The sequence below is a fragment of the Mobula hypostoma genome, chromosome 5 (genome assembly GCF_963921235.1).
Source record: "Mobula hypostoma chromosome 5, sMobHyp1.1, whole genome shotgun sequence".
In the NCBI taxonomy this organism is placed as follows: domain Eukaryota; kingdom Metazoa; phylum Chordata; class Chondrichthyes; order Myliobatiformes; family Myliobatidae; genus Mobula; species Mobula hypostoma.
The window spans coordinates 89263274-89277008 of NC_086101.1; the positions used below are offsets into that span (position 1 = coordinate 89263274).

Below are 13735 nucleotides of genomic sequence, written 5' to 3' on the forward strand. Positions count from 1 at the left end.
TTCTCTTAAAGGTTAATTTGCAGGTTGAGTCAGTGGTAAGGAGGGCAGATGTGATGTTAATATTCGTTGAGGGACTAAAATATAAAAGCTAGGATATGATGCTGAGGCTTTATAAGGCATTGGTCAAACCACACTTGTGAGCAGTTCTGGGCCCCTTATCTAAGGATGTGCTGACATTGGAGATAGTTCAAAGGAGGTTCATGAGGTTAAATGGCTTTGGGCCTGTACTCACTGGAGTTTAGAAGAATGGGGGTGCCGGGGGTGGGGGAGTGGATCTCATTGAAACCCATTGACTATTGAAATGTCTAGACAGACTGGATGTGGAGAAGATGTTTCCCCAAAGTGGGTGAGTCTAGGACTAGAGGACAGAGGGACAGAGATGAGAAGGAATTTCTTCAGCCAGAGGTTGGTGGATCTGTATAATTCATTGCCACAGATGGGTGTGAAGGCTAAGTCATTAAGCATATTTAAAGCAGAGGTTGATAGTTTCTTGTTTAGTCAGGGCATGGAAAGTTATGGGGAAAAGGCAGAAGAATGGGGTGAAATGGATAATAAATCAGCCATGGTGGAATAACGGAGAAGATTCAATAGGCCAAGTGACTTAATTCTGCTCCTATGTCTTATGGTCTTATGATTGGAGGTAAGTACTGGGGTGGGTGGGGGGGGGGCAGGGAGGATGTCAGAATTAATTCTTTAAGGATGGTGTGTCCATGGCACACCCTGCCAGGGATAGTGGTAGAGGCAGATACCCTGGGGACATTTCAGAAACTCTTAGATAGGCAACATGATGACAGTAAAACGGTGGGCTATGTGGGAGGGGTTAGAAAGCCATCACTACATCATAGGCTGAAGGGCCAGTACTGTATTCAAAGTTCTATGTAATGGTTGGGAGATACTTATACATCTGGACGCTGATAGAAGTCTGGAACTCTTCTGCGTCATTATCCACAATTTGGCTTATATATCTATAGTAATAGATTATTATTAACCAAAGACATTTCAGGATATTAGGATAAATAAATATGAAATCAGACTATATATCAGCCATCTCACTAAATGATGGAATATTCAAAGGGAGAACTGTCTATTCCAGTTCTTCTCATTCTTAAGCAAAACCTAATTAGATAAGTGAAATCTGGTTTTTAAGTTCAACAAGTCTACTCTTTTCAAACTGCCCCACATTTAAAACAAAGGACCCCATTTCAACTGACACTGAAATATGCTCAAAGGTGTTTGTCACCGCTCCTCCCAATCACACAGAGGATATTCTATTTGGACTATGAATAAGAAACTAAATCAGAATCAGAAAAATAATAATATAAAAAGGACAAACTGCTTTTCGACTATGACATTTCACTGTCAACCAAAGGCTAATCCATATTCTTATCTTCCCTAATTCTGGGAAGAGGAAATGGTTAAATGAATAAGATTATACAACATGGTATTGCCCAGGCTAAAACAATCAATTCACAAATAAATAAAATTATTAAAATGAAAACTATTCATATTCAAACTCCTCAGTGGAAGTACTAAGCATTATTTTTGAACAAGCATTTCAATACTCATTTTAAAGATGTTTTATTCAAATTTTCATGGTGTGTAGTTCATGCAACCATACTTTGAATTTGTGATATGACAGTAAACAGATACATTGACAAATTAAACCCATTGGCTTCTTGAACTTCCAATTTTTTAAAAAATATTTGAGCACTCTAACAAAAAATGATTTTCACGAAACAATAGCCTACAGAATGAACAAATTAGCCTACAGCTGATACAAATTAGTGCATTCAATTGCATTTATAAAGTTTTACAAAGTTTCTTTAACCTAACACAAGTCTTTTTTATGAAATATATTGATGCATAATAAATAAAATAGCAAAACATAAGCAAATCAATTGCCATGTACGTCAATTTGAGGCATTGCAAAAATCATTGTTCTGAAATGTGGAGTTTTCTACAAAATTTACAGTGTTACCTTAGCAGTGTCTCAGACAAATGACTTGATTACAATACCTGTTCAATCTAAAAATGGAATTCTCCTCAGCGGCTCAGTAAGTTTATCCAGTGAGTCATTGAGCCACATGTACCAGGAAGATCTGTTTCGAATGCTAAGCTGTGCTGAGCTAGATGGTTTAGCTGAACTAGCAGCAGAGCTGCTCTAGTGGGCTATAAACCCACTTGGGTAAAATGGGACATTATCCAGGGTTCTCATTTCTGATTGCCATCCAAACTGCATGTTGGGCGAGTACTGCAATATGCTTGACTATCCCCCAGTGGTTAAATAGCCATATGAAAGTCACACTTGAGCAACAGCCACTTGGGTGAGATACTGGATGGTGGTGGGCGGCCAGCACCCATGGATCTAGATCCAAAAGAATCAGCACCTCAAGGAAAATAAGGTGAACAGAAAATTCTTGTGAAGTTAAAGGGATAGAAATATCATAAACATATTCTGGAAAAATTAATCTGATCAGGTGATCTTCAGTGTCTTAACATTGTTTTTGCAAATTTTAAAGGGGTAGTCTTCAGAAATGCTCTTTCATTATTCAAGTTAAATATATTTAATTGAATCATTCCAATGTTTTGGTACATCAGTATCACAAATTATAGTGTTTCTACTTCAGTTATGTTGCAATCTCAAGTTCTAGAAGGTTGCTGAACATTACAAACCATTTTCACACAATTGTAACAAAGGTCTTTAACATTTCTGCCAAAATTGTGAATTTAATCTTCAAAAAAAATCTGTACAGTAGAAATTCCAAACTGTAAACAAAGTTTACAAACACTGAAAAGAAAATGGTGGTTCACAAACCAACCACGTACTTCATATACCACTGGCCCAATAAGGACATGTGCTATTGAATGGTACATCCCTTTCAGGCTGTCATGCAGAATTTTAACAGTATCCATAATGCAAATGTGTATTGAGGAAAATCACAATTGAAAACTAATATTGAAAGGAGAGTGGTTATAGCTAACTGCTCCAATTGTTGGCTAATTAAGGTTAATAGATAGATTTGTAGGGAAGTTAATTATTAATTATACTTTTGTGTGAAAGAGCAAACACTTAGAAAAGTGTTAGAGAGTACATTTGCCTTTCTCAACTATTCAATGGATGGTTCTGCATTTTGGTTTCTGATGCAATTCTGCATAGCCTAGTCTTTTGACAAGGCACACATTAATTTAAAAAAAAGGAAACATAAAAAATATTTAAACTGAACTAGAAGGATGAAAATTATTTAAGGCTGTTTAAGTGGCTGAGAGAAAAGCATGTAAACTAATTTAAAGCTGAAGACCATACTTGAACACATCCTTCAGCAGAGCAATTAAAAGACGGTTAAAGTTCAGGTTGTGTCCTGTGTATGCAACTGACGAAGTCTTCATCCTGCATGGGTGCAAGGTAGAAATACCTCAACACAAAGTCAGTAGCAAGATCAGTACCTAAAGTCCTCTAGCATAATTACGACTGTTTTAATCGTTTGCGTGGAATACCAAAAGTAGGGCACTGTGCCGTTGCTAGTGCTCGGAAGGCCTCTGCAACTAAATGAGGGTGGGAGTGGATCATCGATTTCCAGCCTTCTGTCTCCATTACATCAGTGGCATGGCTGCAATTGAGAAAAATTGGTAAAAAACCTCAGAAAATCAGCACAGTATTTGTAAATAATTAGCACACAATTATTAATAAGTGTTGTTTAAAGATCTGGAGAATAACGTTTTATTAATGAGGGATTTGCTTTAGACAATGAAGCTTTCTTTACCAAATTACTGAATATTAGGAACTCTCGCAAATTCCTATAGAATCTACAGTGAAGAGCATTCTGACTAGTTGCATCACAGCTTTTTATAGAACTTCCACTGCACAGGATCTCAACAGGTTGAAGTGGTTTGCAGACTCAGTCAGTTTCATCATGGGCACAACCCTCCTCAGCATCAACGTTATCTTCAGCAGATGGTGTCTCAAGAAGTCAACACCCATCAATAAAGACCCACACCATCCAGGCAGGACATGCCCTCTTCATGTTACTGTCATCGGGGAGAAGGTACAGGGGCCTGAAGACCCAGACTTAATGTTTGAAGAACAGCTTCTTCTCCTCCACCATCAGATCTCTGAACAGTACATGAACCCACAAACACTACCACATTATTTTCACCATTTTATAACTTAGTTTTTAAATAAAAATATTTGCACTGTACTGCTGCTGCAAAACAATACATTTCATGACATACATCGGTAATAACAAACCTGAATCTGATCTTCCCTGGAGGATAAAACCAGGTTTCACTGGACTGATCCAACTAGCTGCCGATGGGGAAAGATACTTTTGCTTTGCAAATCTTTGCTTTTTAGTTTTTCCTTCTTACTCACACTCATTTTATTCCTTCACCCCTTTGCTATACCACTTTGTGCTCTCTTCCATTCCACCTTTTGATTTCTAAAGGCTTCTCTTCCCTCTACTCTAACTGAAGCTCAGCTCTTCCTCTTAAATGCTGAATTAATAAAAAACAAATGAACAAACTGACAGTTGTACTTTACCCAACTTCACACTATTTAGGCCAGGGGTACCCAACCATTTTTATGCCATTGTTCCCTACCATTAACTGGAGGGTCTGTGGACCCTGGGTTGGGAAGCCCCGATTTAGGCCATTGCACTCTCATATGCTGTCAGGAAATGGTATATAGCTGAAAAGGGACATTTCACAATAAGAATATTATATTTTGTAAGACCTGTACTTTTCTCAATTTACAAAAGGACTTTACAAGAATTTCAGTTGCTCTGTGCTGTGCAAATCTTCAAGCTTTTAAGAATGTCTTTAAATTCAAGAGATATTTATAAGCTGACTCTCACTACCTTACCAGCAGGTTTGATCGTTAACAATTTTCAGATAAGAACAAATTGTTACATTAGAGAGATCTGATTGAAAGTATCTATTACCAAATTCACAAGCAAATCATAAAAAGGCATGTGAAATAGATAAAGCCCATAAAAATTTCTTCACAGTATTTCACAGAATGTTTTAAAACTTTCTAGTCCTCGATGGCAAACCTTTCAAGTCTCATTTTATTCTTTGGATAGCTTTTTGTGGAATGCTTGTCTTGACTATACTGTAGGTGCTCTTCTATGTTAAATCAAAAATGGATAAAAAGGTCCAAAATCAAAAATGGACTACTTTGGTGGAAAAAAGTCACAAATGATGCACAGTGATAAACCCAAAATTAAATATTCCATCACATTACTGACTTGTTACTCCAGTTTTTCCCATCCTTACACCCAAGTTGTCGGAGAACACTGCACCTATTAGGAAAAACCGTAAGGAAAAGAATAAATAACATCAGACTTTTAAAATAAATATTTGGCAATCTAGATAACACATGACAGAAAGCAATGACACTTGCCTGTTAATGAAGTCTATTGCTTGTGCTTTCAGTTGCTCTGCGCTGTGCAAATCTGCAAGAATGAGAATTTCTGCAACATTTTCAACTGAGAGGTTACTACACAAAGTTTCTTCACACATGACCTTTAGTCGATCTAGTGCATACTGTAAGGAGATAGAAAAAAAAATCCATTACCTGACCATGATGGGAAATGACAACTAGAAATGCAATTTACTAGCTGAAGATTTAATCTAGATCAAAATGACCATCACTTCTGATAGCAGCTTCCATTTTTCCAAAGCAGCTGAAATAAGCCCCTTTCAAAAAATCTTTCGAAGAATGCAATAAAACATTAACAATATACAAACCAAAACTTAAAATTCACAAATAACACACTAAAAAAACCAATATCTTACCAATTTCAAAGATTACAAAGATTATTTATTTTAGCTACTTATTTTATGGCCCAAATTTCTAAGCAGAAAAATGTGGTCAGTTGGGCACAGAAGTGCCAAATGGATCACCCCCATCTGCTTTGGTACAATCCAAAGTGCTTCAAGTGATACTTTAGGGGAAATACAACATCGTGAGGAATGTACGATCATGGGAGAATGCTGATGGGGAACTTTGGAGAGAATGTGTACTGCCAGGCAACAACATGGGGTGGGGGGGGGGGAGCTAATTATTGGCAACATGTCTGAGCAATTTGAGGGAGTGATGCCCACTTGAACATGCTAGGTGTTAGATCATTCAACTAAGGCACTGCTTCCGCATTCAAAAGAACATTGAATATTTTACGGTATCTGATGAGCTCAAAGTGTACAATATTTATAGTGATATTTCTTATCCTAACACTTTCAAATCTAGATAATCCAATCTCATTTGCTGTGGCAATTTGTCATATGCAAGACAACAGTCATTTGCCTTCAAAAATATTCTTGCATGACATTTATTTTTCAGTGCCATAAGTACTTCCAAGCATCTAGATGACTTGAGATGCACATTATATCTACATTTTTCTGGACACGTGCTTCAGAATATTCATTACTTACTTTGTCTGCAGCTGCTAACAGGTTGTCAGCCATTTTATCAAGATTTGGTGCTTTTCCTGTGTAGATAAATCTCATCATTTCTTTAAAAACTTCTGGATCTACATCATTAATTTCTACTCTATTCTGTTAGGAAAAATTGAAAAGAAAAATAAGTGAGTATAACTGAACAGAGTTTAAAACTGGATAGCTTTGTTAATATTCCAATTTAGCAATTGTATTTCTCCTACAATAATTATTTTTATGAAGATACACTTAGTCACATTATGATCAAAACTAGAATCAAACTGTAAAACCAATTTCATGATCAAGACTTAAACTTGAAAATAACAAGTACATAGAATTCTTACCCTCTTACTTTCTTTCATTTCATGTTCAAACATAGCATTAAAAACAGGAGAACGAGCTGTCAAGTAGAAAGGAAAAAGAGTATAAAAATCAGGATTTCTTTTTGCTAATAAGATACATGTAACTTGACATCCAAGCTTACCTACCTGCTAAAATTGATTTGTGAGCTTTAAATTCTTGCCCTCCTACATAAAGGGAGCAATCTGTGAATCTAGAACTTTCCAATAGATTCCCCAAATCATCTGCTAGACGACATTCTGGAACTTTTAATGTATTCATATTTGATTGGCCGGATATATTAACAGAATCTTGAACTACACTCACCTAAACCAGAGCAGAAAGAACACAAGTTTCAAAACCAATAAACATTAGGTTTAAAAAAAATAGTAATTAATTCAGCTGAAAAAAATATTAATAAATAGCTTGCTAGGGAATTTAAAAACACAAACACGAGGAAATCTGCAGATGCTAGAATTCCAAGCAACAAACATAAAAGTTGCTGGTGAACGCAGCAGGCCAGGCAGCATCTCTAGGAAGAGGTACAGTCGAAATCTCAAAATTTCGTTTGTCCCCCTCCCCCTTTCAAATCTCTTACTAGCTCTTCTTTCAGTTAGCCCTGACAAAGGGTCTCGGCCCGAAACGTCGACTGTACCTCTTCCTAGGGTGCTGCCTGGCCTGCTGCGTTCACCAGCAACTTTTATGAGTGTTGCTAGGGAATTACTTATTTGCCTTTCAGATTATATTTAGGACAACAACAGCCTTAAATGTCTTGTCTAGGTGGCAAGATATTTGGGTGTTGGAGACAGCAACCAAAACACTCAGGGAAATGAATAATGGAAAGATGGACATTGTCTAAGGAGCATTTGCACGGGGTTCCAGATAGATCTGTTTCATTGAGCCAAGGAAAGTATGGTAGGATGAAAGAATCATGGTTGACAGGAGTTGGGGAACACCTTGTCAAGTTCACTTAAGATTTAAGACAACATTAGGGTCAATAAGTCCCCAGGGCTAGATGGTATATACCCCAGGTTACAATGGGAAGTGTGGAAAGATTTCTGTGCCTTTGGTGATAATCTTTGCATCCTCACTGACCATAGGAGAAGTACCAGATAATTGGAGTGTTATTGCTTTTGTTTAAGCAAGGGAGTAGGAATAATACTGAGAATTATACCCTAGCAAATCTTACTTCATTGGCGGGCAAATTATTGGAGAAGAATTAGAGGTTGGATTTGAGAACTTGGAGAAGCATATTCTGATTAGGGATAGTCAGCACAGCTTCCTTGAGGGACAAAGGCATGCCTCATGAGCCTGATCAAATTCTCTGAGGATGTGATAAAGCACTATGATGAACATAGAGCAGTGGATGCAGGGTATATGGATTTCAGTAGGTCGCTTGATAAGGTTGCAGATGGTAGGCTCATTTAGAAAGTCAGGAAGCATAGGATCCAGGGAATTACAGCTGTGTTGATTCAGAAATGGCCTGTTCATAGAAGGCAGAGGATAGCTGGAAATGAAGCGTATTCTGCCTGGAGGTCTGTGACCAGTGCTGTTCCACAGGGATCGGTTCTGGGATCCCTGCTGTTTGTGATTTTTATAGAAGACTAGGATGAAGAATTGGGTAAGTTTTCGATGACATGAAGGTTGGTGGACCTGCAGAATCTGTAGAAGGTTGTGGAAGTTTTATAATGGAACATTGACAGGATACACAGCTGGGCTAAGTGGCAGATGGAGTTCAACCCAGAGAAGTGTGAAGTGTTTCACTTTGAAAAGCCGATTTGAAGGCAGACTATGGGGTAATGGCATGATTCTTTGCAGTGTGGAAGAACAAAGCGATTTTGGATTCCACATCAATAGATCCCTTAAAGTTGCTACACAAATTGATAGGGTTGTCAAGAAGGTGTATGGTATGTTGGCCTTCGTTAGTCAAGGAATGAATTCAAGAGCCGTGAGGTAGTGTTGTGAAAATGACTAATAACAGGCAGCATAATTTTAAAATGATTGGAGGAAAGTATTGGGGGACGGGGAATGGATGTCAGGGAAGTTTTTTTTTAAAAAAAAAGGAGTGCAAGTGTGTGGAGCACCCTGCCAGGGGTGGTGGTGAAGGCAAGTACATTAGGGGCATTTAAGAAAATCTTAGATAGGCACACCATGATAGAATAACAGGAGGGCTATGTAAGAGGGAAGGGTTAGATTAATCTTATGAGTAGGTTAAACAGGCAGCACAACATTGTGGGCCAATGGGCCTGTACGGTGCTAAAGTGTTTTACGTTCAGTGTTCTACATGTGGCTGCAGGGATGAGGGATGGTTGATAGAAGGATAGATTAGAGGGGTTGGAATTACTTTGTTTGAGGAGAAGGTTGAGGGGAGATTTGATAGAAGTATACAAGATAATGAGGATTTGAAGAGAATGAATTACAGGAAGCTCTTCTCTTTGGTACATTGTGTCAAGGACCAGTTGTCACAGATGTGAGATAACCAGAGAACTAAGATTGACATGAAGAAAAATCTTTTTCTTTTAAAAAAAAGCATACTGTGTAACTGGGATATGAAATGCACTGTTTGCAGGTGTGATGTAGGCACACTGTGGCCTTTAAAGGAACTATAACACATACTTAGTGATCAAACATTCACCAGGATTCAGAAAACAAGCCAAGGGATTGGGGGAGGGTGGCGATTGGTGGAATTATTGAGTGATTCTGATGGAGCTGGCAAGAACATGATAAGCTGAATAGCCCTCCTTCAATAAAGTAACTATTCTAGAAAAGTATCACAATATGGAAGGTTTCTCCCAATGCAATTGAGTCGCATATTTTTCCACATTATTTTTTTAAAAATTTGAATTGGGAAAAGAATGCATTAACTGTTATTATTAACAATAATGTGCTTCACTTGACCTTATTTACCAGCTGAATGGTTTTGCACCCACTGTCATATTGTTTAACAGCCATCTGAACAAATGACTGGATTGTTAGTTGAAAGAATGCAGTAGAATTTAAGAGATTTATAAAACAAATAAGTATTCAAAAACTAGAACCTAGGTGGAAATGTCTATGTGCACTACAATTTTTAACAGTGTAACAATGACTTTAACTTCATGGATCACAATACATCCAGAAATGTATATTACTAAAATTACAGTCATCTAAAAATTAGCAACAGATGACATTTAGCAAATCTCCTGACACTTCTTGTAATCTTTATCAACTAAGTTATACTTACAGCAAATATGTATTATATATTTAACTTCTGACCAAGGGAAAATAAGATACACTGGAGTCACTGTAAATACTCCCATATACCACATTTCAATTATTCTTTTCGCAAAGTAACATGACATAGCAAGATGAGCAAGTTAAGCAGGGTGACCCCTGTTTCCATCCGGGGGTCAGTGTGGATATGGTGGAGGATTACAAATACCTGGGGATACGAATTGACAATAAACTGGACTGGTCAAAGAACACTGAGGCTGTCTACAAGAAGGGTCAGATCCGTCTCTATTTCCTGAAGAGACTGAGGTCCTTTAACATCTGTCGGACGATGCTGAGGATGTTCTACGAGTCTGTGGTGGCCAGTGCTATCATGTTTGCTGTTGTGTGCTGGGGCAGCAGACACCAACAAAATCAACAAACTCATTCATAAAGCCAGTGATGTTGTGGGGATGGAACTGGACTCTCTGACGGTGGTGTCTGAAAAGAGGATGCTGTCCAACTTGCATGCCATCTTGGACAATGTCTCCCATCCACTACATAATGGACTGACTGGGCACAGGAGTACATTCAGCAAGAGACTCATTCCACCGAGATGCAGCACTGAGTGTCATAGGAAGTCATTCCTGCCTGTGGCCATCAAACTTTACAACTCCTCCCTTGGAGGGTCAGACACCCGGAGCCAATAGGCTGGTCCTGGACTTATTTCCTGGCATAATTTACATATTCCTATTTAATTATTTATGGTTTATTACTATTTATTTATTTATGGTGCAACTGTAACGAAAACCAATTTCCCTCAGGATCAATAAAGTATGACTATGACTACAACAATGAAGTTTCTCACATGAACTGTAAATACCAGGATCAAATTGAAATGATGCAATGATCTGGTATCCTTGAAACCTGCTAATCAGTCAGCTGTTTCAGTAATAACCTGACAATCTATCTTTAGTATAATTCTAATCTTTGTACCATAGAGGTTCAACACACTAAAGATGACAACTGTGTTCAAACAATTTCACTTTACCTACAATTTCATTTTACCTGTAGATATGTTATCTCACCATGTCTGCTCATGTAATTATGTAACATTATAAGTATGCGTTAAGCTAGCTCATAGAAGTATACCATTGACTAAATAAATACTTTCTGGAGGGCGCTTGGAAGTTCACATTAGATATATAAAAACTAGTGAACACAATACTAGTTTGACACTAAAACTAGCTTATAATTCAAATCTAGAACTAGTTGAAGAAGAATAAATGTATTCAGAAGAGTTGCACATTTGGAAACCAAGTGTCAAGAGTTTTCAGGAAGAGGTACAGTCAACGTTTCTGCAGATTTCCTCGTGTTTGCGTCAAGAGTTTTCATTTCAGATTGCCATCCACAAAGCTGGTTAAGCAGATTAAGTGAAATTTTGAGGATTACCTTTCACAAGTGATTTCCCTTTTACTTAACCAACACACATAAAAGTTGCTGGTGAACGCAGCAGGCCAGGCAGCATCTCGAGGAAGAGGTGCAGTCGACGTTTCAGGCCGAGACCCTCTGAAACGTCGACTGCACCTCTTCCTAGAGATGCTGCCTGGCCTGCTGCGTTCACCAGCAACTTTTATGTGTGTTGCTTGAATTTCCAGCATCTGCAGAATTCCTGTTGTTTCCCTTTTACTTTATAAGTAACAACTACCTGTACTAATTTCACAAAACACTAAATTCTAAAGTTAGTGCACTGCAAGTTGAATGAGGTTTAAAAAGAATATATATTTTTCATATTAAAATGGGAAGTCTCAAAACAAATAGGAGAAAAGGAAAACAAGAAAAGCCCGCAAGAAATGAATTTTGAATGATGACAGATATTGCTAAAGAAATATAGTAAAATCCTAATAATCCAGCAGCTTCATGACCAGTGTACACTGGACAGGTAGATTTCCTGGATGACTGGAAATTATTTTAAGTAATACATCAACCACAGTAAAGCATTCTGTATGTTCAACAGGAATGCAAATATAGAGCCCTGGTATTTTTAAACAGGAATGAGAGAAACAAGGCCCCTGAGTTTAAAGCAAACACAGAAAACCTGCATCCTGATTAGCTTGAAAGGAGTACAGGAAATAGATCGTGGTGAGCAAGATACCAAACCATCAGGATTTGTGAACAATAGGAGAGAGAATTATCAAGGTGTTATGTACTATCATTTGCCAGGAATGATGGCAAAATTTCCATTTAGGCCTTATAATTTCTGATTGTATAATGCACAAAGCAAAAATTGAACAAGTTCAAGACTTACAATGGTCAAGTAAACTTGGAGTGAGTGTCTTAAATAAAATAAACTGATACATTAAAATAAACACTACATTAAAATACATTTACCTAACCATTTGTGATTTAAAACATTCACCTACTTCACAAAACAGTGTAAGTTTATCATCTGGAAGAAGACCATTTGCTTCATCTAGAAGGAAGTCTCTACGGATAAACTTTTTGAAACCCCAGTCCTTGCCTTGGACAAATCGATATGCCCTTTGACTTTCTATTAGAAATAAATTGAGAAAGGGGTATTTAAAAAAAACAAGTACATATATGCAGCAATCACATGACAAGTATCAGAATAGGTTTCCAATGTTCACTGTTTCTGGCAAAACCTATTTTTAATGAAAATAATGAAGAGGAAATCTTACCTCCTTTTGTACAGAAAAAAAATCAATTTAATTCATTCTACGAAAAATAGACCTATGACATATTTTGCTTTGGTCTAACTCTTAAGACAGATTAGTTTACTCAATTAAAATATGTGCTCTCTTTATAGTTGATAGAATTAACATTGAATACAGCTCTCAAGAAAAGATTGCCTGACACTACAATGTAGTGGATTCCAAGTAATTGGGACACATTGGAAACAGTTCATTTTAGCCCAAAGTTTCATGGAAATAGTTAAAAGGGTATAAAAACACAAACTAATTTAAAATGAGTAACACACACACATATATATATATATAAATGAAATACAGAACTTAAAAGCAACACTGTGTACTAGTTCCTAATGGTTTTCGACAGAGGAATTCATCCAGTGAACATATGTTGCCATGTTCTATTGATAGAGCATAAATGAACAAAATCAGAGCAGACACCTAGCACTGATAATGGACATCCTACATACAATGCTTTTAATAATTGCACCCTCTAAATCTTCATTTCATTGTAACATTCAAGATGATTGTCAATACCTTCAACTTCTTTGTAGTTCCTAAATTGCCGTAGTGAAGTTGTTTTAATTTCATTCCCAACTGTTTCCTGAATCTCCAAGCCTGAATGCTTGAAACCGCAGTGAGCAGGGAATCCCAGCTATTTTCTCGATTAGTTTTGTTCTTTAACAGTTACCTCAAATAAGCGGGTACTCCAATTAACTGATGGCTCAATTAGCAGGAATCCACTATATTTACTGCTCTTGACACTAGTGCTCAGAACAATGAACTCTGCACTACTTTGTAACGTTTGATCTGATGGCGGACAGCTTAAGTTAAAAACTCTTTGTATGTATCCTGGTCTGAATACTGGACAGAACTGGAATCTAGCACATTCCCAATGTGCAGAATTGCTTTGGATTCAGTCAGCTGCCTGGATTCACCACCACACTGCCTGCCTGCACTAACATATTCTGGATATGAATGACCAGTCAAGCTGAGACTTTATACATGAGATCTAATCCAAGAGTTGAAGTATGTTCTGTAGAAAGACCTTAGGCAAGGATTTTGAA

General features: G+C 37.4%; 1 protein-coding gene across 4 annotated transcripts in view; it reads right to left on the minus strand.

Moving 5' to 3' along the window:
• Window positions 1-1424: 1424 nt before the first annotated feature.
• Window positions 1425-13735, minus strand: part of spopla (speckle type BTB/POZ protein like a) — a 177568-nt gene continuing 165257 nt past the window's right edge. For all 4 annotated transcript variants that reach the window (XM_063048632.1, XM_063048633.1, XM_063048631.1 and 1 more), the window contains 7 exons: window positions 12384-12511; window positions 6921-7098; window positions 6777-6832; window positions 6430-6552; window positions 5399-5541; window positions 5244-5297; window positions 1425-3608 (listed from right to left, as the gene is read on the minus strand). In XM_063048632.1, the coding sequence (XP_062904702.1) occupies window positions 3464-3608; window positions 5244-5297; window positions 5399-5541; window positions 6430-6552; window positions 6777-6832; window positions 6921-7098; window positions 12384-12511 (827 nt within the window). In that variant the 3' untranslated portion in view covers window positions 1425-3463. The remainder of the gene's footprint in view (window positions 3609-5243; window positions 5298-5398; window positions 5542-6429; window positions 6553-6776; window positions 6833-6920; window positions 7099-12383; window positions 12512-13735) is intronic.